General features: G+C 66.0%; 1 protein-coding gene across 2 annotated transcripts; it reads right to left on the bottom strand.

The window, feature by feature from the left end:
• Positions 1 to 224: 224 nt before the first annotated feature.
• On the bottom strand, positions 225 to 21,007 carry MELTF (melanotransferrin). Of its 2 annotated transcripts, XM_041773158.1 has the most exons (16): positions 20,857 to 21,007; positions 19,415 to 19,569; positions 18,324 to 18,423; positions 16,285 to 16,467; positions 14,936 to 15,092; positions 13,904 to 13,971; positions 10,134 to 10,321; positions 9,775 to 9,955; positions 9,024 to 9,175; positions 6,708 to 6,804; positions 5,909 to 6,103; positions 5,039 to 5,195; positions 4,883 to 4,950; positions 3,446 to 3,633; positions 1,987 to 2,185; positions 225 to 1,535 (listed from the first exon to the last, which is right to left on the bottom strand). In XM_041773158.1, the coding sequence occupies exons 1-16, from the start codon at positions 20,903 to 20,905 to the stop codon at positions 1,459 to 1,461; spliced, it is 2,214 nt and encodes a 737-aa protein (XP_041629092.1). In that variant the 5' UTR covers positions 20,906 to 21,007; the 3' UTR covers positions 225 to 1,458. The 2 variants fall into 2 exon arrangements, with proteins under 2 accessions (XP_041629092.1, XP_041629093.1); XM_041773159.1 differs by lacking the exons at positions 18,324 to 18,423; positions 19,415 to 19,569 and having other exon boundaries at positions 20,857 to 21,001.
• Positions 21,008 to 21,147: the final 140 nt, after the last annotated feature.

The following is a 21,147-nucleotide window of genomic DNA, read 5'->3' as shown; positions in this document are numbered from 1 at the left end:
GTGCCCAACGTGGGTCACGGGAGCGACGAGAAAACAGCACGTGCTGCGGCCCGGAGGTTCCGGAGGCTCCGAGGGCACCGCTCAGGGAGCTTGAAGCGCGGCTGAGGCGCCACCAGTCCGAGCCAGGCTGCGGAGCGAGGAAGACCAATAGACGGCTTGTGTGCGGGTCATACTTGTGTTAATAAAACCATAAAACTGCAGAAAAACACAACTGACCAACCAGCGTCTCTTTATCTTTTATTTGCACTAACACGGGGGGCCCTGCGCTGTCTCCGAAAGCTGCGTCCCCAGGCCGCTCTTCCCGTGGCTCACGGCCGCCGCACACCTGGCCGCATGCGCCCCCCCCCTAAATCTCCCTTAAAGAAAAGAAATCAAAGGATCCTTAGGTCCGAGAGTCGCTGGCTCCCGTCAGCGAAGAGGGTACAAGCCCGGCTACGCCCTCGCGTGCGGGCGGCGGGCGGCCTGCGGCCCCCCGCGCGGGGACGGGGCCTCCTCGGTGGCAGGACCGCGGCCAGGACGCTGCCAGGGGCCTCCTCGGTGGGGAGCCGGGGGCGTCCTCGGCGCGGACGGGGGCGAAGCGCCAGGAGCCGGCCTATCATCGGGGTCCCCGGGGCCCCCGCAGACCGAGACGCAAATAGCTCCAGGCCCACGCGGCTCCGGGCTGCTGCGAGGGCGGCCTCCTCCCGTTCCTGCTCGTTTCTCGGGGAGAATTCAGAGGCAGCGCTGGCAGCTCTGGAAACCTTCCTGGCTCCCCAGACAGCCGCGGCCAAACGGGCACCCTGACTCCGGGGGGGGGGGAAGGCGGCCCTTCCCCTGCTCGCCCGGGGGGGCTCCCGCTGCTGCCCACCGGCCGAGGCCTCCCCCACCCCGGCTCTTCCCAGGGCCGCCGCGGCCTCGGGGGCCTGGGCCCTGCTCCGGGGCTCCCTGGGCGGTCCTCAAGGCCGGGCCCTGTCGGGAGGCACCCGCTCTGCTGGGGGCGCGGGGGTGGCCGAGGAGTCGTGGGGGCTGCAGGGCGCCGAGCCGGACGCTCAGGAGGGGTGCGCCCTGGGGAGCGGGCCCTGTCGGAGGACCCCTGAGGGCTTAGCCCCGCACACCCGGGTGCCCCGCGGGCAGCACCGTGGCCAGCGCCGCAGACGGGCAGAGGGCGGCGCTGCGTGGGCCCCGCTCCCCGGTGGCCGTCCCGGGACAGAGCCCGCGTCCCAGGAGGGAGGCTGGTGGGGGGGGGCCCTGACGAGGGGAAGGGGACGGCAGGGGATGGCCCTGGGCAGGGAGGCCGCGGAAGCCCGGTCCCTGGGGCACTGGCCCTTGCCCGGCGGGGGCGGGGGGGAGGCACCCGTGGGACAAGGGGGCTGGGCTCCCTGGCGCCCACCTGCTCGGGGCCCCTCCGTCCTCGGCCACCTCGCGGTCCCTGGCGTCGGCCGGGAAGGGCCCGAGGGCCGGGCTTGGCGGGCGGTGGCGTCAGAGGGCGGGGTGCAGGAGGCCCGCGGGGAGGCCCAGCAGGAGAGGCAGCAGCGGCGAGGACAGCCGGGGGGCCGCTGGGGGACCAAGCACAGGTGCTCAGGGCCTCGGAGCCCCGCAGCGCCTCCCGCCCCGCGCCCGGCCTCCCTGTCGGCCCCGGCACCACTGCTCCTTGTCCTGCTTCCCTGCGGGCCCTTTCCTTCCAAAATGCGCCTCCCCGTGTATCTGTGCAGCTGCCATAATCTCTCCGCGCCACATCTGGCACCGACAGCCTGGATCCAGGTCCGTCCGGGTCACACGGGCCCGGCTTCTGCTGTCGGTGGTGTTCCCTGTCCTCACCACTGTCCACCCCCTTCCCCACCCCCCGCCTCACCTCGAGGGTCGGTAACCCCCCCGGAGCATCCCCCCTGCACTCGAGGATTTGGGGTGGAAGCCTTGGAGGGATGCTGTGGGCGGGACGCGGGGTCGCGGGGCACCTCCTCTTCCCCTGTGAGGCGTGAACCTGCCCGCCCGGCAGCCAGGCCCTACCTGCGCCCGAGCACTGCTGAGACAGCATCCCCTCCAGAGCTGCCGCGTAGTCCGGGCCCAGCCACTCTCGGTACGTGGCCTTCTCCCTGACAGGCACCATCCGGGTGGTGGCATCCTTGAAGAGCAGGTCTTGGCCGTGATAGTTGGAGGAGTCGTACATCCTGAACCCGTTCTTATTGTGATCATCTCCAAACAGGTCCTGAAAGTACCACAGGCCGACCTGCTTTTCCTCTGGCCTCAGCAGGCCCACGCAGGAGCTGCTGGCTGCCACGCGGGGCTCTGCAGACAGTGAACCCAGGAGCAGGGGACCTCGGGGCACCGGGGCCGACTGGAAACCCTAAGCCCGACCAGTCAGCTCAAGCCGGCATCAAAGGGACTTGGAGTAACGAGACGATGGTAGTGCCACAGTATGAGGGGTCCAAGTGGCCATGAGGCCTTCGGGGGCTCACAGACACTCCAATATCTGATGCCAGGTCGGCCTTCCCAGGAAAACGTGCACGGACACAAAGTTCTTCCCCACATCACCTATCACTCGGCGGGGGGGGGAACGTGGGGAGGGGAGCCCCGGTGGTTGGGAACCAGGGGCCCTGTTATCGGAGTCTGGGCCCTTCCAGGTGTGCGTGCAGCCCCCAGATCTGCAGGTGGACTAGATGTAGGCCGTGAAGGAAGGACAGGAGCTCAGGAGGGCCTCTGAGGAAATGGGAAGTCTGAGGCGGCCACTCGGGGCAGTCGGGTGGGCAGCTGTCCACACGGGGGCCCGGGGGGTGACAGCAGGGCCGACAACATCCACACACAGACGGCTGTTAAGGGCCCGGGGCTGGGTGATGTTGACCGGAGGGCACGGACAGGTGAAGAGGGTGTAGGACTGAGCCCAGGGGCGCTCGGGGGCAGTGGGGAGGCCGGGGGGGGGGGGCGGGGGCACGGGAGGGGCAGCTACAGATGCCTGGGAGGAGCCCCGGGCAGGTGCGGATCTGGAACGGGGTGGGGGGAAGCTCCTCTGGCAGGTGGGAGCTGGGGCCAGTGCTGCTAGGGGTCAGGGAGGTGATGGGACTCAGCCCCACGGGCCACTGTGCTGCTCGGGGCAGTTTGAGCCCTGGTGAGGGCCTGTCTGGAGCGGAGGGACCCGAGGGGAGCAGGTGACACTCGAGAGAGGACTCCCAAAGGAGCCTTGCTCTAAGGGGGGGTCACGGCCCCTATAGGATGTGGAACCAAGAGGGCCCTCGTTTGTTTTTGGTTTTTAAGGATCGCAGAGACCACAGCACGCTCGTAGCTTGGTGAGAACCGGCCGCTGAGGGGGGGCGGCGCGGACGCAGAGGGAGAGCTGGAGGAGAGGCCTGATGAAGTGAAAACCTCGGAACTTTCCCCAGGTTTCCTCGGGTTGTTTCAGGTAAACCGAGGCACAGGGCCCGGGGTCACCTCACTGCCCACCCCCCGGTGCCGTCACCCGGCCCCGGCTCACCTGGGCCTTGTCCAGCAGCCCGTACACGGCGTAGACGTTGGTATCCGGCCTGACCATGACGGCGTGGGGTGGTATCTGGGCCAGATTGCAGGCTGCGAACTGCGACACCTCGGCCCGGGCCCCGTTGGGACACAGCAGCTCATAGTCCTCGGACCTGAGCCCAGCAGCCCAGGGCTCAGAGTTGTGGCCTGAGGGGATGAAGCAGAGCGACAGGGGAAGACACAAGACACAAGCTCTGCTCCTGGATCCCCAGATCCTTGCCGGGGCAGAGGTGACAATGCCTGGCCAGCTCCCAACTCCATGCCCCAGCTGCTCTGCTCTAGGCCAGGACCAGCGGACCCAGCAGGGCCATGACCCTGGGAGGAGCCACCGCTGGAGGGAAGAGGCGGTACCTGTACCGGGGCAGGTACTTCACGGGCACCTGCTCTGTCCTCAAGACAGTAACGTCAGATGAGCATGGTCACCCCCATTTCACAGGAGGGAAAACTGAGACTCTTAATCCCTCCCAGGCCAAGAGCCCCAACTGTGTGTTCCAGGTCTTGGACCTGAGGTGTGTGGGGGGCTCCTGAAGGTGGCTGACCTCTTCCCCCAACAGCCCAAGATCTCAAACCGGGCGAGGTATGACATCAAGGTGTGAGATGGCAGTTTCAAAGGCAGGTCTAGGGGTGGGGCCCGGGAAGCTGTGCGGTTTTCTTTCTTAAGGTTTATTTTATTTATTTATTCATGAGAGAGAGAGAGAGAGAGAGAGGCAGAGACGCAGGCAGAGGGAGAAGCAGGCTCCATGCAGGGAGCCCGACCTGGGACTCGGTCCCGGGTCTCCAGGGTCATGCCCTGGGCCACAGGCAGGGGCTGAACCGCTGAGCCCCTCCCCCCCACCGGGGCACAAGGTGCCTTCCTGCCCTGAGGTTCTCCGGGCGGTTCTGAGTGCAGAAGACTGGACCCCCAGCGTCGGGGGTTCAGAGCCTGGCTGGGGGCGGGGCACAGAGAAGGAGCGACCGGGAGGTGCTGGAAGCAAACAGCCTCTGGTCTTCAAGAGGGTGTAGGCGCTGCGAGGGGATGAGGCACCCGGTAGGACCAGGTGTGGGCTTGGGGGCCCGGGGCAGAGGGATCCGGGGCTCTTCTCCCGGGGGGGCCCGGGAAGGTGACTCCAGAGAAGGGAAGGCACCCCGGGGGGGACGGGGCTGAGCCCTGGCTCCCAGGCCCGGGGGCTGCGTGGGGAACTGTGCAGAGATGCCCCAGCAGGGCCGCCTCCCACCCGACGGAGGTGGCATTTCTACCATTCGGGGGGATGGAGACTCTCTGGTCTCTAGAGCAGTGAGGACCCTAACGAGTCCCCCAGCGGGCGCGGCCCGGGGCCTGCTCCGCCCGAGGGCGCCTGGGAGGCCGGGCCCGGGTCATGTCGGCGGCCCCCGAGACTGGCCCGGCGCCCGCACCTACCGTTCGTGTTGTCGAAGACGGTCGTGTGCTTGACGAAGGCCACGTCCCCCGCGCTCTCAGCCAGGCACCTGCGGGCAGGAGGCCGAGGTGGGGGTGGCGGGGGCGGTGGGGGCCCCGGGCTGCGAGCGGGCCCAGCCCACCCACCGGGCCGCGTACCTGAAGGCGCCGCGGTGGCCGTAGTACCTCTCCTGGCTGCTGCCCACACACTTGTTGCGGCCGCGCTCGTCCCCCACGCAGAGCGCGCACAGCGAGGCCGGGTAGTTCTTGGCGTTGTTGACAGGCACGCAGCTGGCGCTGAAGAACTGGCTCACGGCTGGGGCGGGCGGGGGGGGGCGCTGGGTAAGGGGCCGTGGGGGGCCGCGGGCCCTGCGCCCCCCCCACTCCCCCCAGCGCAGCGGCACACCTCTCCTCAGTGACTGCGGGGACGGCGGGCACGTGGAGGCTGTCTGGACACAAACCCCATGGGCGGCCCCCGCTGGTGGTCGGCCAGCCCTCCCTTGGGCTCCCTCGGGGATGGGGAGCTCACTACCTGTAAGCTACTCCGCGTGGGAGCGGGAGAGCAGCCCTGACGCTCCCTGTCTGGGTGCTCGCCGAGGTGGGTAGGAAGAAACGTGGGTTTTTTGTGAGGTGCCAGACGGGACAGAGGTGCACGCACAGTCAGCCCAGGATGTGCCAGCTTCCTGCTGCCTCCCTCTCTCCACGACTGCGTGTGACTTAGCACGCGGGGAGCCCTGGGGTGGCATGTGGCGGCTGCCTGGCAAGTGCGTCTCCTCGGCACTCATGCAGGTGGCAGCCGGGGGCTGCTGGGACACGGGGACAGCCCCGCGCCGGGAGGTGACCCCACCGGGCCCCTCGTACCTCCTGCAGCCCGCTCCCCCTCCGCAGAGCAGGGGACACTGGCCCCCTCCCAGGAGGGGGGCTGCCGTGTGGATTCTGTGGGGACAGGCGGCCTGGCCCTCGCCCCCAGCCCCAGCCCTGCGGACCCCGGAGGGAGCTGGCCCGGGTGCGCTCCTGCGGCCGCGGTACCTGTGAGGACGTCGCAGTCCCTGGGCCGGAGGAAGCCCCTCTGCAGCAGGGCGCCCACGGGGATGTCCCAGCCCGCGGGGCTGCCCAAGCCCGGGTGGCACGAGCGCCTGCCCCGCAGCTCGTCCAGGGAGAAGGCGTCCGAGCTGTTGCGCTTCACCACGGCCACGGCGAAGTACGAGCTGCTCGTGTCGTCCGCTGCGAGGAGGGGACACCAGTGAGGCCCTGGTTGTGCTCCCCGGGCCTCGGCGCAAGGGACCCCTGCCACCCTCACCCTGCCCCTCAGTGGCTCCTGCCACAGAGCTGCGGCCGCGTGGACTCTGCTGTGGGCTCCGCTGTGGGCTCCGCTGTGGGCCCCGGCCTGTCCGGTCCCCAGGGCCGCCCCAGCCCTCGGCTCCGTCTCCGCCAGCCTCCGCCTGGCCGCTCCTCCCCGAGGGCCTGTCCTTCCTGACACCCCGGTGTGACTTCTCTCACCTCCCGGGGGACAGGCGGGGCGCAGCTGGGGACGCAGGAGCAGCTTTCCTAAGCCCTGGGACTAGCCACATTCCGGGGGGGGGGGTCCCTGAGGTCACCACGTGGAGGGGGCTGGGCCGTCCCTGGAGCCTTGACGGCTGGGCAGCAGCCCGGGGAGGCACCTGCTGGGGCGGCCACACGCTCGCCTGCTCCGGGTGGCCTGGAGCGGCCGCTACGGGGTCTTTATAATTGCGAGGGGCCGTCACACAGCCAAGGACACCGGAGAAGGCGCACGCGGCCTGCGAGGCCCGAGGCCCGGGCACGTGCAGGAAGCGGCCACCGCACTCACGGGCATAGCGCTCCCCCGCCGCTGGCACCAGGCCGTGCTTCTGTCCTGCCAGGTAGGTGTCCTCGCCCCTTAGGGTCACGGCGTCGATCTGCCCGGCCTGAGGGACACATCGAGAGGTCACAGACCAGAAAGGGTACGGGTGCTCGCCCGGGGAGCCCCCCCAGGTGTGGGCGGGAGAGGTGCTGCTCGGGAGCCCCCCGAGGGACGCAGGCCGCCATCGCCCGCCGCCAGGCCCTGCTCCCAGCAGACTCTTGTGCCCCCCCGGGGCTCACGCCTGGATGGGGGGTCCTCAGGCCAGCGCCCAGGGCCCGGACGGCACCCCCAGCCGGGTGCAGGACGTGTGCGCCAAGTGTGTACGCGAGCAGCGGCTGCGCGACCTGCCACGTCTCAGGAGGCTGCGGCTCGGTGGTCAGAGCTCAGCCCCAGGTGCCACCCCCCCCACCCGGAGCTCCCCGCGTCTCCCACGCTCCACTCCACCGCCTCATCCCGGAGCCTCTGGGTAGGAGGCCCCTGGGCCCGAAGAGGGGCTGCAGTGTCCAGGCCCCAGGGGAGGCGTGCGGCAGGGGGGCGCCCGCGCCCAGGCAGGTGCCCCACGCTGCTCAGGCCCAGCGCGAGGCTGCGAGGTCCTTGAGCCTGGAGGGGCTGCGTCTGGGGCCACGTGAGGGGCCGCTCCTGCCCCCCCCCCCCGACCCAGGACCCCACCCGGGACCCAGTCAGCGGCCGCTCCCTTCCTGGGCCTCTGGGGCTGACGGCTGTGGGGGGTCGAGCCACTGGGCGCCTCCTGGAGCCTTGGGAGCCAGCGTGTCTGAGCCTGTGGCTGGGGTTTGGCTGGCAGCGCCCCGGCCCGTTGTTTGCGCCCAGAGCCGTCTAAGGAGCCGTCCCCCTGCCTGCAGGCGCCGAACCCTGTGACCCAGCCACTCCGCGGGGCGGCCCACCCTGTCTCCCCCCTTCCCCGGTCCCAGCCGCGTCCACCCCGCCCCAGCAGCCCCCCTACCCTGAGCCGGGGCACCCGGGGGCGGGTTGCTTCTCCGGCCTCTCCCAGCTTCAGCCTCCACACCTGACGGTGATCACACCCGCCCCCAGGGCCCCGTGCGGGTAAGTGAAGGGTCCGCGGGAAGTCTTAGCACAGCGCGTGGCACACGGCGTCGCACGCCCGGGGCGTCATCTGCCCCGATCCTGGCTCCTGCTATTCCTCGACGTCCACGGGCTGCCTGGCTGGGGCAGCGTGGACACTCCTGAGGGGCACTGGCGTGGCCTGCACTTGGGGGTGGCCCGGAGAAGGGCTCCTGACCACAGGCCCCAGCGACTGGCTCTTAAGGGAGGAGGGAGCCTGGGTGGTGCAGCCGGTTCAGCCTCCAGCTCTTGGGTTGGGCTCAGGTCATGACCTCAGGAGAGACGGAGCCTCGTGGGGGGCTCAGTGAGGAGTCTGCCTGAGAGTTCCGCCCCCCCCATGTTCTCGCTAAGAAAAATAAATAAGGGGCAGCCCGGGTGGCTCAGTGGCTTAGCACTGCCTGTGGCCCAGGGTGAGCCTGGAGACCCGGGATCAAGTCCCGCATCAGGCTCCCTGCATGGAGCCTGCTTCTCCCTCTGCCTGTGTCTCTGCCTCTCTCTGTGTCTCTCATGAATAAATAAATAAAATATTAAAAAAATTTTTTTTAATTAAAAAAATAAATAAAATCTTAAAAAAAAAAAACAAAGAGGAAAGAGAAGGAGCCCAGGAACCCAGGGGCTGCTGGGACCCCCGCGAGCCCGGCAGCGCCCTGACGGCAGCGCCCCAGGGCCAGGTGCAAGTCCTGGTCCCAACCCCTAGGTCGAGAAGCGAAGCAGGGCGAGCCGCAGTGGCCTCCAGCAGGGCCAGTGCTCTTAACTCCCGGTGGGGAGCATGTTAGTGGGAGCAGGACTAAGGCCATGGCTGGGCAGTGACAGCTTAGAGACAAAGGCAAGGACGGGACACAACGGGAGATAGCAGGGTGCGGTGTGCTCCAGGCCTGCCTCGCCGGCCAGCCTCAACTTCCTTCCTCTTAAGAGATCATGACCTGAGCCCAACCCAAGAGCTGGAAGCTTCCTTACCTCCCCCGCTCAGCGAGGAAGGGTTCCTGGACCCCCGAAAGGAAGCAGCCGTCCCCCTCTCCGCGCGCCCCACCCGCCCTGCCCCGGGGTGGTGGCCCCCCGCCAGTCCTTCCTCCTCCCCTCTTTTCCTTCGGGTTGTCCCAGGACACTCCTGCCCACGCTGCTGTCTGCTTTAGACCAGGGGGCTCGGGGGGAGAGCGCCGAAGGGCCCGGCACTGCCACTGCCCGTCTGGGCGCGGCCCCCACCTGGATCCGTTCCATGCAGTGTTGGGGAGACTCGGCCGACACGCACTGGATCTCTGGCTTGAGCCGCTGCCGGCTGAAGGCCACGGCCATGTCTCCGCACTTCTGGATCTCGGGAGTGGACACCACACACCAGCGCAGGTAGTGGGGCAGGCCTGCGTGCGGAGCGGCGGTCACCTGCCTGCTGCAGGGGCTGCCCCGAGCACGGCCCGGGAGCACGTAGGACCCGTTGGAAGTCCTGTTCCCCACCCGCCCCCCCGGCTGGACGGAGTTGTCTGACGCTCCGAGCCTGTTTCCTCTTACAGAAAGGGGAGGACTGTGCCTCTTTCAGGGGCCGTGAGGGGGCCTGAGGCAGATCGTGGCTGTCGCGTGTCTAACCGAGGGTCACGGCACTTCCCTGGCTGCGGGGGGCGGGGGGCCGGAGGCCCATCTGTAGACCACTGCAACGGTCAACCCCTGAGCCAGGGCCTTGGCTGCGGGGTGGGAGGAGGGGGAGTGAGGCACTGAGCGGAGAACGTGCTGGGATCTGCCGAGCTCCGCGTGGAGGGCAAGGGCCTCTCCCCGAGATGGTCCCGGATCCCACCCCTTGGAGCATATGGGGCATCGGGGATACAGCAGCCCATGCAACTCAGGAGCAGCCTCCTCCCCAGACCCCCGGAAGCGGGAGGTGGAAGCAACTGGCTCTTGCGGAGGCCAAGGGGCACCGCTCTTGGGGTGAGTGTCCTTTGCCAGTGGCCTCCCCAGGCGGACGTACGGTTGGGATCACAGAGGAGACCCTTCACGGCGTGCAGGTACTCGCGGCCCAACCAGGCCTCGTAGGTCTGCGTGGCGATGGGCACCAGCTCCGAGGTGGAGTCTTTGAAGAGCAGGTTCTTCTGGCCGTAGGCCTCGGAGCTGAACATCTGGAAGCTGCTGCCCTCCTGGCTGAACAGGCGCTGGGGGGTGGGGGGATGCTGAGGCCTTCCCCCCTCCCAGGTCCCTGCCAGCGCCCCCTCCTGTGCCCTCTGGGGACCAGGGCAGGCGCCACCCCCCTTCCGTGTCCCCCGGGGCTTCCCTTCGTCACTCAGCCGCCCGGTCCCCGACGGTGGCTCAGCCCCGGGCCGCCTGACCTACCTGGCCTTCGTTCAGCAGCCGGAACACGAGGCCCCCATCCGTGTCGGACCGGACCACCACCGCGTGGGCAGGCACGCGCGCCAGGTGGCATCGCCTCCACTCGGTGACGTCAGCTCGGCTGCCATCCCGGCACAGCAGCGCAAAGTCCTGGGACAGCAGTGCCTGGCCCCAGGACGGAAGGGTCCTCCCTGGGGAGATGGGAAGCCCATGTGAGCCAGCGCCTGTGCGCGGGGGGCTGCGGGAGGGCCCAGCCGCCTGGAGGCTGGGGCGTGGAGGCCAGGAGCCGAGGCCGGGAGTGGAGGCCGGGGTGCGGAGGCCGCGACCTCTTCCAGGAGCTTGAGACCCAGAACCCAGGAGGCAGAGGGGCCGGGAGCTGGCCCGTGGGCCCCGGGTCTCCAGGGACTGTTGCTGGCATCTCCTACCCCACAGCTTCTCCCGAGGACACGGCTCTGAGGGAGAGGACGGATGGACAGACGGACAGGACTACGCGTTAACGTTGTAAAGGGAAGAGAATCCGAGGAGCTCGGGCTGGGAGGGATGCACTGGGAGCTCCCTGCTGCGCGGGGCGCTGAATCTGGCTCTGAGCAGAGGGCAGGGCAGGGGCCAGGGCAGGGCCCAGCCGGACACAGCGGCCCAGAGCGGCCCCCCAGAGCAAAGGGGGGCGCCCCAAAGTCAGCCCGTGTATTAATCCAATAGTCACCTACTGATATTCTGGGACATTTCCCCCAAGTCCTTTTTTTTATTTTCTAACCATTTCTAACATGGTTAAGGACACACCTGATTGGCATTCTAGCATCCTACTTCTTCTTCTTCCTTTTTTTTTTTTTTTAATATTTATTTATTGGGACGCCTGGTGGGGCTCAGCAGGTAAGCGCCTGCCTTTGGCCCAGGGCATGACCCCGGGGTCCTGGGATCGAGTCCCACACTGGGCTCCCAGCATGGAGCCTGCTTCTCCCTCGGCCTGTGTCTCTGCCTCTTTCTCTGTGTCTCTTGTGAATAAGTAAAAAAGAAGATAAAAGATTTATTTATTTATTTGAGAGAGAAACAGAGAGTCTGGGTGGGGGGGGATGCTGAGCAGACTCCCTGCTGAGCACAGAGCCCTGATACTGGATTCTACTTCACAACCCATGAGATCATGACTTGAGTCAGAATCATAAGTCAAAGAAAGGCTCAAATAACTGAGCCACCCGGTGCCCTACTGCTTAAAAAAAATTATTTATATAAGTAATCTCTACACACAACATTGGGCTTGAACTCATGACCCCAAGATCAAGAGTCGCACATTCCACGGACTGAGCCAGCCAGGGGACCCTTGCATCCGACTTCTTTTTTTTTTTTTTTCACTTGTCATTTTAAAGTATTTTTCCCACCCTTCTGGAAATTTTCCATAAAGCTCATTTATAATAGGCAGATTTATTTGAAAGAGTGAATAGCAACACCAGATAGGAATATTAAGAAGACTAATTTTAAGACTGTAACTCAACAGATGGTCTTACACAACAATATTTTTATGACTTTAAAAAATTTCAAATGAGAACAATAAGCCTCTGCTAGGAAATAGGAGGGGTAAAAATAATTTGTGGGGTTATGAAAACTCTTCACTCTGAAGCTATTTCCAAACAAAACCCCCATGGGTCCCCTGGGTGGCTCAGGTGGGAGCATCTGCCTTCGGCTCAGGGCATGATCCCGGGGTCCTGGGATCAAGTCCTGCATTAGGCTCCCCGCAGGGAGCCTGCTTCTCCCTCTGCCTATGTCTCTGCCTCTCTCTCTCTGTCACTCATGAATAAATAAATTTTAAAAAATTAAAAAAACCAAAGATTTTATTTATTTATTCATGATAGAGAGAGAGAGAGCGAGAGAGAGGCAGAGACATGGGCAGAGGGAGACCCAGGCTCCATGCAGGGAGCCTGACGTGGGACTCGATCCCGGGACCCCAGGATCACGTCCTGGGCTGAAGGCAGGTGCTCAAACCACTGAGCCACCCAGGCTGCCCCATCATCAACATTTTAAAAGGGCCAATTTTCGGGGTTGGTTAAGCATCTGACTCTAGATTTCAGCTCAGGTCATGATCTCGGGGCCGTGGGATCGAGCCCCACGTTGGGCCCTGCACTCAGCAGGAGTCTGCTTGAGATTCTCTCTCTTGGCTTCTGCCTCCTCCCTCCTTAAAATAAATAAATAAAAGAGCTAATTTTAACCCAATATATCCCTATTCTTTCTCCACCTTTAACATTTTCCTCTGCTTGATCTTGAGACCCAAGTCCCAGCTGCCCATTTTTGTAGGAACATCTTGCTCTGGAGCTAATCTTATGTGCTTCCTCCTTTTTCAAATCATTTTTTTCCCCTTTTTCAAATCTGGTTCATATTGTTTGCCTTCTTGAATGTCAGACCACATGATGGACCTTCTGCTTTTAAAGGTAAAGGTCATGATAAAAAAAAGATTAGGATAAAAAAAAAGACAATGATCAGACATTATTGAACTGGCAAAACTATAGTCAGAAGTGTTTGCTGAATGCCACGAGGGAGCATCAGGAGATTTCTGGATGGAAGGTCAGGCACAGTCACCATCTTGATTGTGGTGGTGGTTATTCAACTGTGTTTTGGGCAAAACGCACGGAACTCTATTTCCAAAAGAGTGCATTTTGCTGCATGTGAATTATACCCCAGTTTAAAGAAATAAATAATCCTTAAGCAAATCCAAATTAGGGGATGTTCTATAAAATAACTGGCCTCACTCTTCAAACATGTCAATGCCGCAAAAACAAAGAAAGATTATGAAACTGCTTAGAAGCTAAAGGAAAGTAAAGAGACCTAACAACTAAAAACCATGTGTGATCACAGGTTTGGTCCTGACAAAAATTGCTACAAAGGACAGAATTGGGACAGTTAATGAATTTGGAATACGGGCTGCAGATTAGATAATAGTATTTTTTTAAATTTTTAAAATATTTTTTATTTATGATAGTCACAGAGAGAGAGAGAGAGAGAGGCAGAGACACAGGCAGAGTGATCCCGGGTCTCCAGGATCGCGCCCTGGGCCGAAGGCAGGTGCCAAACCGCTGCACCACCCAGGGATCCCTAGATAATAATATTATGTCAATGTTACATTTCCTGAAATCGGTAACTATACGGTGGCCAGGTCTCCATCTCCTTGTTTTTTTGGAGCTACACACTAAAATATTGAAGAGTGCCTTGCAGGCTAATGTACTCCCCCAGAAACGACACATTCAGGTGTGGAAAGAACGATAAGGAAAGAATATACGCAAGTATAGGAAGGATGATAAATCCAATACAGCAAATGCTAAAAGTCGGAATCTGGATAACAAATAAATGAGGGGGGCAGGCACCTGGGTGGCTCAGTTGGTTAAGGGTCTGACTCTTGATTTCGGCTCAGGTCATGGTCTCAGGGTCGAGAGACGATTCCCTCTCCCTCTCCTTCTGCCCCTCCCCACCCTCTAAAAGAAATAGATACATAAATCTTTGGAAAAAAAAAAAAAGGGAGTTCTTTGAATTATTCTCGCAACTGTTCCAAAGCTCCATTATTGCAAAATAAAAAATGTTAAATGACAACGATCTAATGGATGTACACGCAGCACTGCCCCGATTTACCAAGACCTCCCTGGGGGTGGGAGCGGGTGAGAGTTTGCTGAGACTCGGAGCCCAAAGCAGAGCAGGGCGGAGCCGCCTCCGGCAGCTTCACTCCACTCCTGAGACCTGCTGCTTCCTCTCGGGGAGACCTCCAGGGCCTAGGCTGGGCTGCGGGGAGCACTCACCGTCAGTGTTCTCCAGCACTGTGCTGTGCTTCACGAAGGCCACATCCCCCGCCCCTTCCGCCAGGCACCTGCGGGGGGGGGGGGGGGGGGGGGGGGGGGAGTCCGTGAGCGCCCCCTGGAGCTCTGTTCCGGGGGTGCCCATGGGGGGAGCGGTCCCAGGGCCTAGGTCCCCACTTTGTTTCCTGTGGGGCTTCGCCAAGTCGTGGAGGCCTCCGGCCTCTACCACCTGGACAGTGGGGGGAGAAAGTCGCTGCGCACAGGGAGACCGGCTTTATGATCAGTGTGGACGCTGCACAGCCCGCCTCGGGCCCTAGCGGGTCAAGAGCTGTGACGCTCAGGGTGTTTGGAGGAGGAGTCGGCCTCGAGGGAGGGGATCGGACAGGACGTCTCATGCGACACCAAGCCCCTGAGTGGAAGGGACCAGGACTTCTGTGTTCCCTGCCGCAGGGCTCACTGCCCGGAGGGAGGCAGGCCCAGGCCCACTGGGCGAGCCGGGACGGAGGGGCCCAAGTCGCTGCTTGTAGGACCGAGGACTGCTCTTCCCTCCGCGCCCTGCCCCACGCCGTATTTACGCGGATCCCACCCGGGGCAGGGGCACTAGCAGGCTCCCCGTGTCCAGGTGGAGACACGGAGGCCAAGGCGGCTCCGGGGGCTCCAGAGGCTTCCGACCCGCCCCGCTGAGCCTGTTCCCTCATCTGCGGACCGAGGCGGCCGCCCCCAGCCGGTGGGGACTCTCCTCTGGCTCCGAAGGGCAGGGCCGGCCCTAATCGGGGGCCCTGCCAGCTCGAGGTGTCAGGACTTGGGGGCTCCTGCACCCCCCCCCCCGCCGGCCGAGGCACCAAGGAGAGGACAGGAGGGTGGCAGGGCGGTTTCTGTCATTTCCTCCGAAGCCCTCGCCCCTAAGTGCGCTCCGCGGGTTGGGTCTGGGAGCGAAGCCGGCTGGCGCTCGGGCGGGGGTCCCCCGACTGGGCAGGCCGTGCCACCGCCCTGGGGCCTGGTGCCCGCCGTGTGTCCCCCCACCCCGCCCCTCACCGGAAGGCCCCGCTGTAGTCGTAGTATCTCTCCAGGGGGCTCTTGTCGCACACGCCGTCCCCGGCAGCGTCGCCCCTGCACTGGCGGCACAGGGAGTCCGCGTGGCCCGTCTCTGCAGCCCCGGGGACGCAGCTGCCCCCAAAGTAGTCGCTGACGGCTGCGGGAGGGAGGGAGGTTGGGAGGCCGGGAGGGAGGGAGGTTTTGAGGCCGGGAGGGAGGCTGGGAGGGAGGGAGGTTGGGAGGCCGGGAGGGAGGCCGGGAGCGGGGGAGGTTGGGAGGCCGGGAGGGAGGCCAGGAGGGAGGCCGGGAGGGACGGAGGTTAGGAGGCCAGGAGGGAGGCCAGGAGGGAGGGAGGTTGGGAGGCTGGGAGGGAGGCCGGGAGGAAGGCCGGGAAGGAGGCCGGGAGGGAGGCCGGGAGGGACGGAGGTTAGGAGGCCGGGAGGGAGGCCGGGAGGGAGGCCGGGAGGAAGGCCGGGAGGAAGGCTGGGAGGGAGGCCAGGAGGGAGGCCGGGAGGGAGGCCAGGCAGTCACAGGCGGGCCCAGGCCCCGGATGGCTCAGCCCAGGCCACCCACGGGCCCCTGCAGGCTGGGGGGGAGTGGGGGTGGTGGTGGGCTGCAGCGGGGCCGACAGCGGCTTGGGGAGGAACACCCGTGTCCCCGGGGCTGCAGAGGCTGCCATCCCCACACCCCCCAGGCCAGCTCCGTGCGATGAGGGCGGCAAAGGAATAGCCACGTCGCGACTATGACCTCACGGGCCACGCGTTTCACAACACGGGAGGGCAGGCGACGGCGACAGGGCCTCCCGGGCCAGGTGGGGGCCGCCTCATGGCTCGGGGTCCCCGCCAGCACCGAGGCCCCGCGGCCCCCCGTGGGCAAGTATTTACCCTGCGCCTCAGTCCCCGCCGCCCGCGGGGGAGCAGGACGGCCCGGGCCAGCTCGGCTCCCTGCTCGGGGTCCCCACTGGGGCTCCCCTTTCTGGCCCACTCCGGCCTCCCGGCTCTGAGCCTGCAAGAGCCGGCCCCCCGACCCCATGCACCCGGCACCCCCCGCACCTGTCTGTGGGCACGTGTGGACCGCGCCTGTGCGTGTGTGCATGTGTGTACATGCACCTGTGCATATGTGCACGTGTGGACCACGCCTGTGTGTGCGTGCACGTGTGTGCATGCACCTGTCCGCAGGCACGTGTGGACCGCACCTGTGCGTGTGTGCATGCACCTGTGCATATGGGCACGTGCGGACCGCGCCTGTGCGTGTGTGCACGCCTGCACTGCGTGTGTTGTGAGGGCAGCCTGAGGGAGTCCCCTGTGAGGGCGGGCAGGACACGCAGAGCCCCCGCGGGGCAGCCTCACCCTTGAGCACATCGCAGCCCATCACGGACAGGCGGCCGCTCTCCACCAGGTAGCCCACGGGCACGTTCCAGCCCGCTGTCCTGTTGAGGCCCGTGTGACAGGACCTCACCCCCTCCAGGCTGTTGATGGTCACGTTGGAGCTCCTCTTGACCACGGCCACGGCGTAATAGGAGGTGCCGACCTCTAGGAGGGACGGGAGAGGCGTGAGGGCAGGGGGGGAGCAGCCGAGAGGGAAGACAGGTATGGGTGCGTGCGTGCGTGCGTGTGCACGTGTGCATGGATGCACACCCACGTGTGCACGCTTCCCGGTTCCCGAGAGCGCGTGGGTACGACCCACATGGCTCATGGCGAGACCCCAGGCTCGCGGTCTCACGCGGTGGACATCGCCCCGAGAGGCTCTTTCTCCCCTTTCCCTGCCAGTCACTGGCACTTGCCGCTGGGTCTGTATCTGTGCTGCAGCTCTGCAGCTGGCGGGGGACACGGGGGCCCCCAGTCTGTGTCTTCCCGAGTCCAGGCCCTTCAGGGGAAGGGCACCACGGTCATGGGGAGAGGAGCGGTGGGAGGCGCAGGCGGGGCAGGCAGGACCGTCACCCAGATGGGCAGAGGGGCTCACAGGTGCTGGGGGGGCGGCACGAGAGTGTACGGGGAGCTAGCAGTGCGGTCCCGAATCACCCGGAAACTTGAATGGGGTGCATGTGGGCGGGCAGGGGTCCCCAGCCTTGCGGGCCATTCAGACAAGACGGGGATGATTTACCTACGGGGACGATGAGCAGCGGGCATCGCACCCCCCCGCCCCCGTGTGCCCCGCAGGGCAGGATGCCGAGATCAGAATGCCGTTGAGTTCTAGAAAATAAAGCCGGGGTTCTGTCCCGTGCCCTGAGCTAGCCTCTGCCACCTGAGCAGCCTGGCCTCTGCCGTCCTCTGATTTACCCACCGTGCCCTTCTTCCCGGTTCCCTGAACCTCCCAAGTTCCTTCCCCCCCGGGGCCCTTGTCAGGGTCCAGGTTAAATGCCACCTCCTGGAGAGGCCTTCCCGAGTGCTCCGTTCCAGTAGGTCCCCCTACATGCCTTCCTTTCCTCCTCGTGGGCTCTACCTCCTTCACAGCACCTTCCACGGTCACGACTACGCTTCCTTGCGTTCTGTTCACTACCTGGTGGCTGCTCTCTTGGGCTTACCACTCTGTGCTCATGCCTGGCATACAGTAGGTGCTCAATAAGTGTGCTGAATTAATTAAAGAGGAAGAGTGGTGTTTGGGGCCAGTGAGGCAGGGCGTGCTCTGGCCTTGGAGTGCAGGTGCTAGGCTGTGCCCTGAGCCACCTGACAGTCACCCATTCACCAGGGGGCCAAGTGAGCGCCTGCGCGGGATACCAGGGACCTAGGGGTGTCAAAGACGAGGACCAGGCCCTCCTCGAGGGGCCCACTGTGCCGGGGACAACTGTGCCAGGGACAGAGAAAACAGGACAGAAGACGGGATCCTGACAGAGTGAGTCAGAGCTCCGGGAAAACAGGAAAGAGAAGCTCTTTCGGGCCAGGGGAGGGGTCAGGGGAGACCCTTAGAGGTGACAGCGAGCCGGGCCGTGACCGGGGCTAGCCCTTGGACACGTGCAGGTCATGGGCGAGCTTCCCAGGGGCAGCCGGGTTAGAGCACGTGGGGTGTGAGGCGCAGGGACCGGGGCAAAGGAACTCCTAGTCCTAAGCACATACCGTGCGACAGGTGCGCACCTGCTGATTCATTTAGTCTGTGGGACAGGACCGGGGCCGCTCTCCCCACTTTACAAGCTATGGGGTGACGGGATTCCCGCAAGGAAGAACGGACTCGAGTCAGCCCTCTGTGTCTCTGGCACCCCTGCTCTGAGCGGGGGGTCGAGAGAGACTTAGTGGGGGGGGCTTGTGTAGGTCAGTCTGGCCTGGACCCCAGGACTGCTGTGGGGACAGGGCTACCGACCGGCTTGAGGCTGCAGGTTGCGCGGGGCCCGGCAGGGACACGCTGCGGGGACAGCCTCCTCGCCGCCCGCCCCCAGGCTGCTCCGCCCGCTGACCTTGGTCGTACACTTCGCCCACCACGGGCTTCAGGCCGTGCTCCTTCCCTGCCTCGTAGATGGCTCCGCCGTCCAGGGTGATGGCGTCCGCCTCCCGGGCCTGCCGGGGACACGTGCTCAGGCCAGCCCGGCCGCCTGGGGCTCGCGGCCAGCTGCTCGGGCCATCCGCTAGCCTGCCGGGGACGTCCCTCCTGGCCCTCTGGCCCGGGCCCTGCCCTGGCTCAGCCTGCACCAGGTAGGGGGCTCACCCTTTCCCAGGTCCCAGGTGACAGCTCTCCTAGGTCTAGGCTTGCCTTGGCTTCCTAATTATGTCATTAAAAATTATTACTCTTCTAGGGCTTCTAAGGGTTTTACACACCAAGGGCAAGTGAATGAATAAATCGGACGGTACAAAGTGGTGCGAAGCGCGACTGTGAATCTCCCTCATTTCCCTGCTTCTGAGCCCCGACTCCGCTGTTAACCTGTTTCCTAGGACGCCGACCGAGGCCCCCGGATGCCCTCCTCATTGTTTTTTCTCCTAAAACAAATGGCAGGACGCTGTCAGCGTCCTGGGGTCGCCATGGCGTCTAGCTGGGGGTCCTGCCTTCCTGGCAGTGGAGCCTCACGCAAGCCCGCAGCCCGCGTGGGAGCTGCACTAGCTCTGCGGAGAAGTCAGGGCCCAGTGCCAGGGGACCCAGGTCCCCCGGCCCGCGCCTGCCTGGAGTCGGGCCCTGACGGCCAAGCTCGAGTCGGGCCCTGACGGCCAAGCTCGCAGCGGCGGTGCCAGCTGGGCCTGCCTGCTCCCTGCATCCCGCACCCCGCTCCCTGCACCCGGGGCTGCCGCCAGCCCCCTCCTGGGAACCTGCACAGCCCTCCTGGCGCCCCCGGGGGCCCCTCTGGGGTGGGTGTGCGGCCAGTGACAGTGTCCCCACTGTCGCAGGAGCCTCTCCTGGAGGGAGGACTGTGCCCGGGCCCCACCTGGGCGGGGACGGGCTGGCCAGGAAGCCCTGGCCCCGTTGCCTGGAGACTCCGGCCACCCGGAGCCTCCCCGTGAATGGAGCCCTTGTGGTGCCCCGTCGGAGCCCCCCCCGCCCAGCGGGTGGGGCGCTCACCGCGAGGAGCCGGATGCAGTGGTCTGCGGAAGGGGCCTGCACACACCCGACGGGCGGCTGGATCCCGGCGGCTCCGAAGGCCTTGCTCAGGTCGCCGCACTTGCGCTGCTCTGGGTCTGAGGTGGTGCACCAGCGCAGCTGCGCCCCGCTGAGGGCTGGGGGACGGGGCCCAGCTGCCCTAACCAGCGCACCTGGGTCCCACTGAGGGCTGGGGGACGGGGCCCAGCTGCCCTAACCAGCGCACCTGGGCCCCGCTGGGGCCGGGGGACGGGGTGCCCAGCTGCCCTAACCAGCGCACCTGGGCCCCGCTGGGGGCTGGGGGACGGGGCCCAGCTGCCCTAACCAGCGCACCTGGGTCCCGCTGGGGGACGGGGCCCAGCTGCCCTAACCAGTGCACCTGGGTCCCGCTGAGGGCTGGGGGACGGGGCCCAGCTGCCCTAACCAGCGCACCTGGGTCCCACTGAGGGCTGGGGGACGGGGCCCAGCTGCCCTAACCAGCGCACCTGGGCCCCGCTGGGGCCGGGGGACGGGGTGCCCAGCTGCCCTAACCAGCGCACCTGGGCCCCGCTGGGGGCTGGGGGACGGGGCCCAGCTGCCCTAACCAGCGCACCTGGGTCCCGCTGGGGGACGGGGCCCAGCTGCCCTAACCAGCGCACCTGGGTCCCGCTGAGGGCTGGGGGACGGGGCCCAGCTGCCCTAACCAGCGCACCTGGGCCCCGCTGACCCAGCTGCCCTAACCAGCGCACCTGGGTCCCGCTGAGGGCTGGGGGACGGGGCCCAGCTGCCCTAACCAGCGCACCTGGGTCCCGCTGAGGGCTGGGGGACGGGGCCCAGCTGCCCTAACCAGCGCACCTGGGCCCCGCTGAGGGCTGGGGGGAGGACGGGGGTGCCCAGCTGCCCCAGCACCCCGGCCGCCCGGGTCACCCCGCGGACGTGCACAGCGAGCCCGCGACCAGCCCTGCCCCTCCCCTGGGAGGACCGCGGCCACGGGGGCGTCCCAGGCCCGGGGGGTGCTCTCCGGCCCGGGGGCACCGGGGCGGCGCATGGGCTCCGGGCCCTTCCCGCCCCTCTTGGCGCCTCTCGCCCTGGGTCCCGGGGCCCCTCGGGGACGGCGAGCGGGGACCGCAAGGGGCGGCCCGCACCCCCCCGCCGCCCGCAGCCGCCCCCCCCCGCCCCAGCGCCGCCGGCCCGGCTCCCTGGGGGCACGGCGAGGGCCCAGGAGACCGGGCCCGCCCCGCCTCCGCCGCTCGAAGGCGCCGCGTCCCGAGGCCCGGCGCAGGCCGCCTCCTCCGGGAAGCCCCCCAGGCGCCCCCTGGGCTCCCCCAGCGCCTCCGGCTGCGCTCGGCCCCGCCCCCGCCCCTGCCCGGGGGGACGCGGCCTGGGGACCCGCGGGGGCTGACGACGGCGTCGGGCCCCAGCTCCTGCCCGCGGCCGGGCCTCACCTGTGCGCAGCGCCAGGAGGACCCACAGGGCCGCGCTCGGCCCCCGCATGACGCCGGCGGGAAGCGCAGACCCGCAGCCAGGCCCCCGCCCCGCCCCCGCCCCGCCGCTTAAGTGCGCGCCGAGCCCCGCCCCGGGACTGGCCCCCTCCCCCGCCCTCGCCCCCGCCCCCGCCCCCGCCCCCGCCGGCCGTGCCCGGCCCCGGGCTGCCCCCGGGTGACCCGGGTCCTGGCCCCCTGCGCCCCCTGCCGGCCGTGCCCTCAGGCCGCAGCCCAGGGTGACCCGGGTCCCGC

Source organism: Vulpes lagopus, chromosome 1 (assembly GCF_018345385.1).
Source record: "Vulpes lagopus strain Blue_001 chromosome 1, ASM1834538v1, whole genome shotgun sequence".
NCBI classification, from domain to species: domain Eukaryota; kingdom Metazoa; phylum Chordata; class Mammalia; order Carnivora; family Canidae; genus Vulpes; species Vulpes lagopus.
The sequence above is the reverse complement of the archived record's forward strand: the minus strand, read 5'-3'. Positions and strand labels throughout refer to the sequence as shown.

Excerpts from the sequence above, each read along its gene's own strand:
- MELTF (XM_041773158.1), bottom strand. The coding sequence starts at position 20,905 with ATGCGGGGGCCGAGCGCGGCCCTGTGGGTCCTCCTGGCGCTGCGCACA. Across the intron at positions 3,634-4,882 it reads CGTCTTCGACAACACGAACG|GCCACAACTCTGAGCCCTGG; the intron begins GTAGGTGCGGGC and ends TCATCCCCTCAG. Across the intron at positions 2,186-3,445 it reads GGCTGCTGGACAAGGCCCAG|GACCTGTTTGGAGATGATCA; the intron begins GTGAGCCGGGGC and ends TGGTACTTTCAG.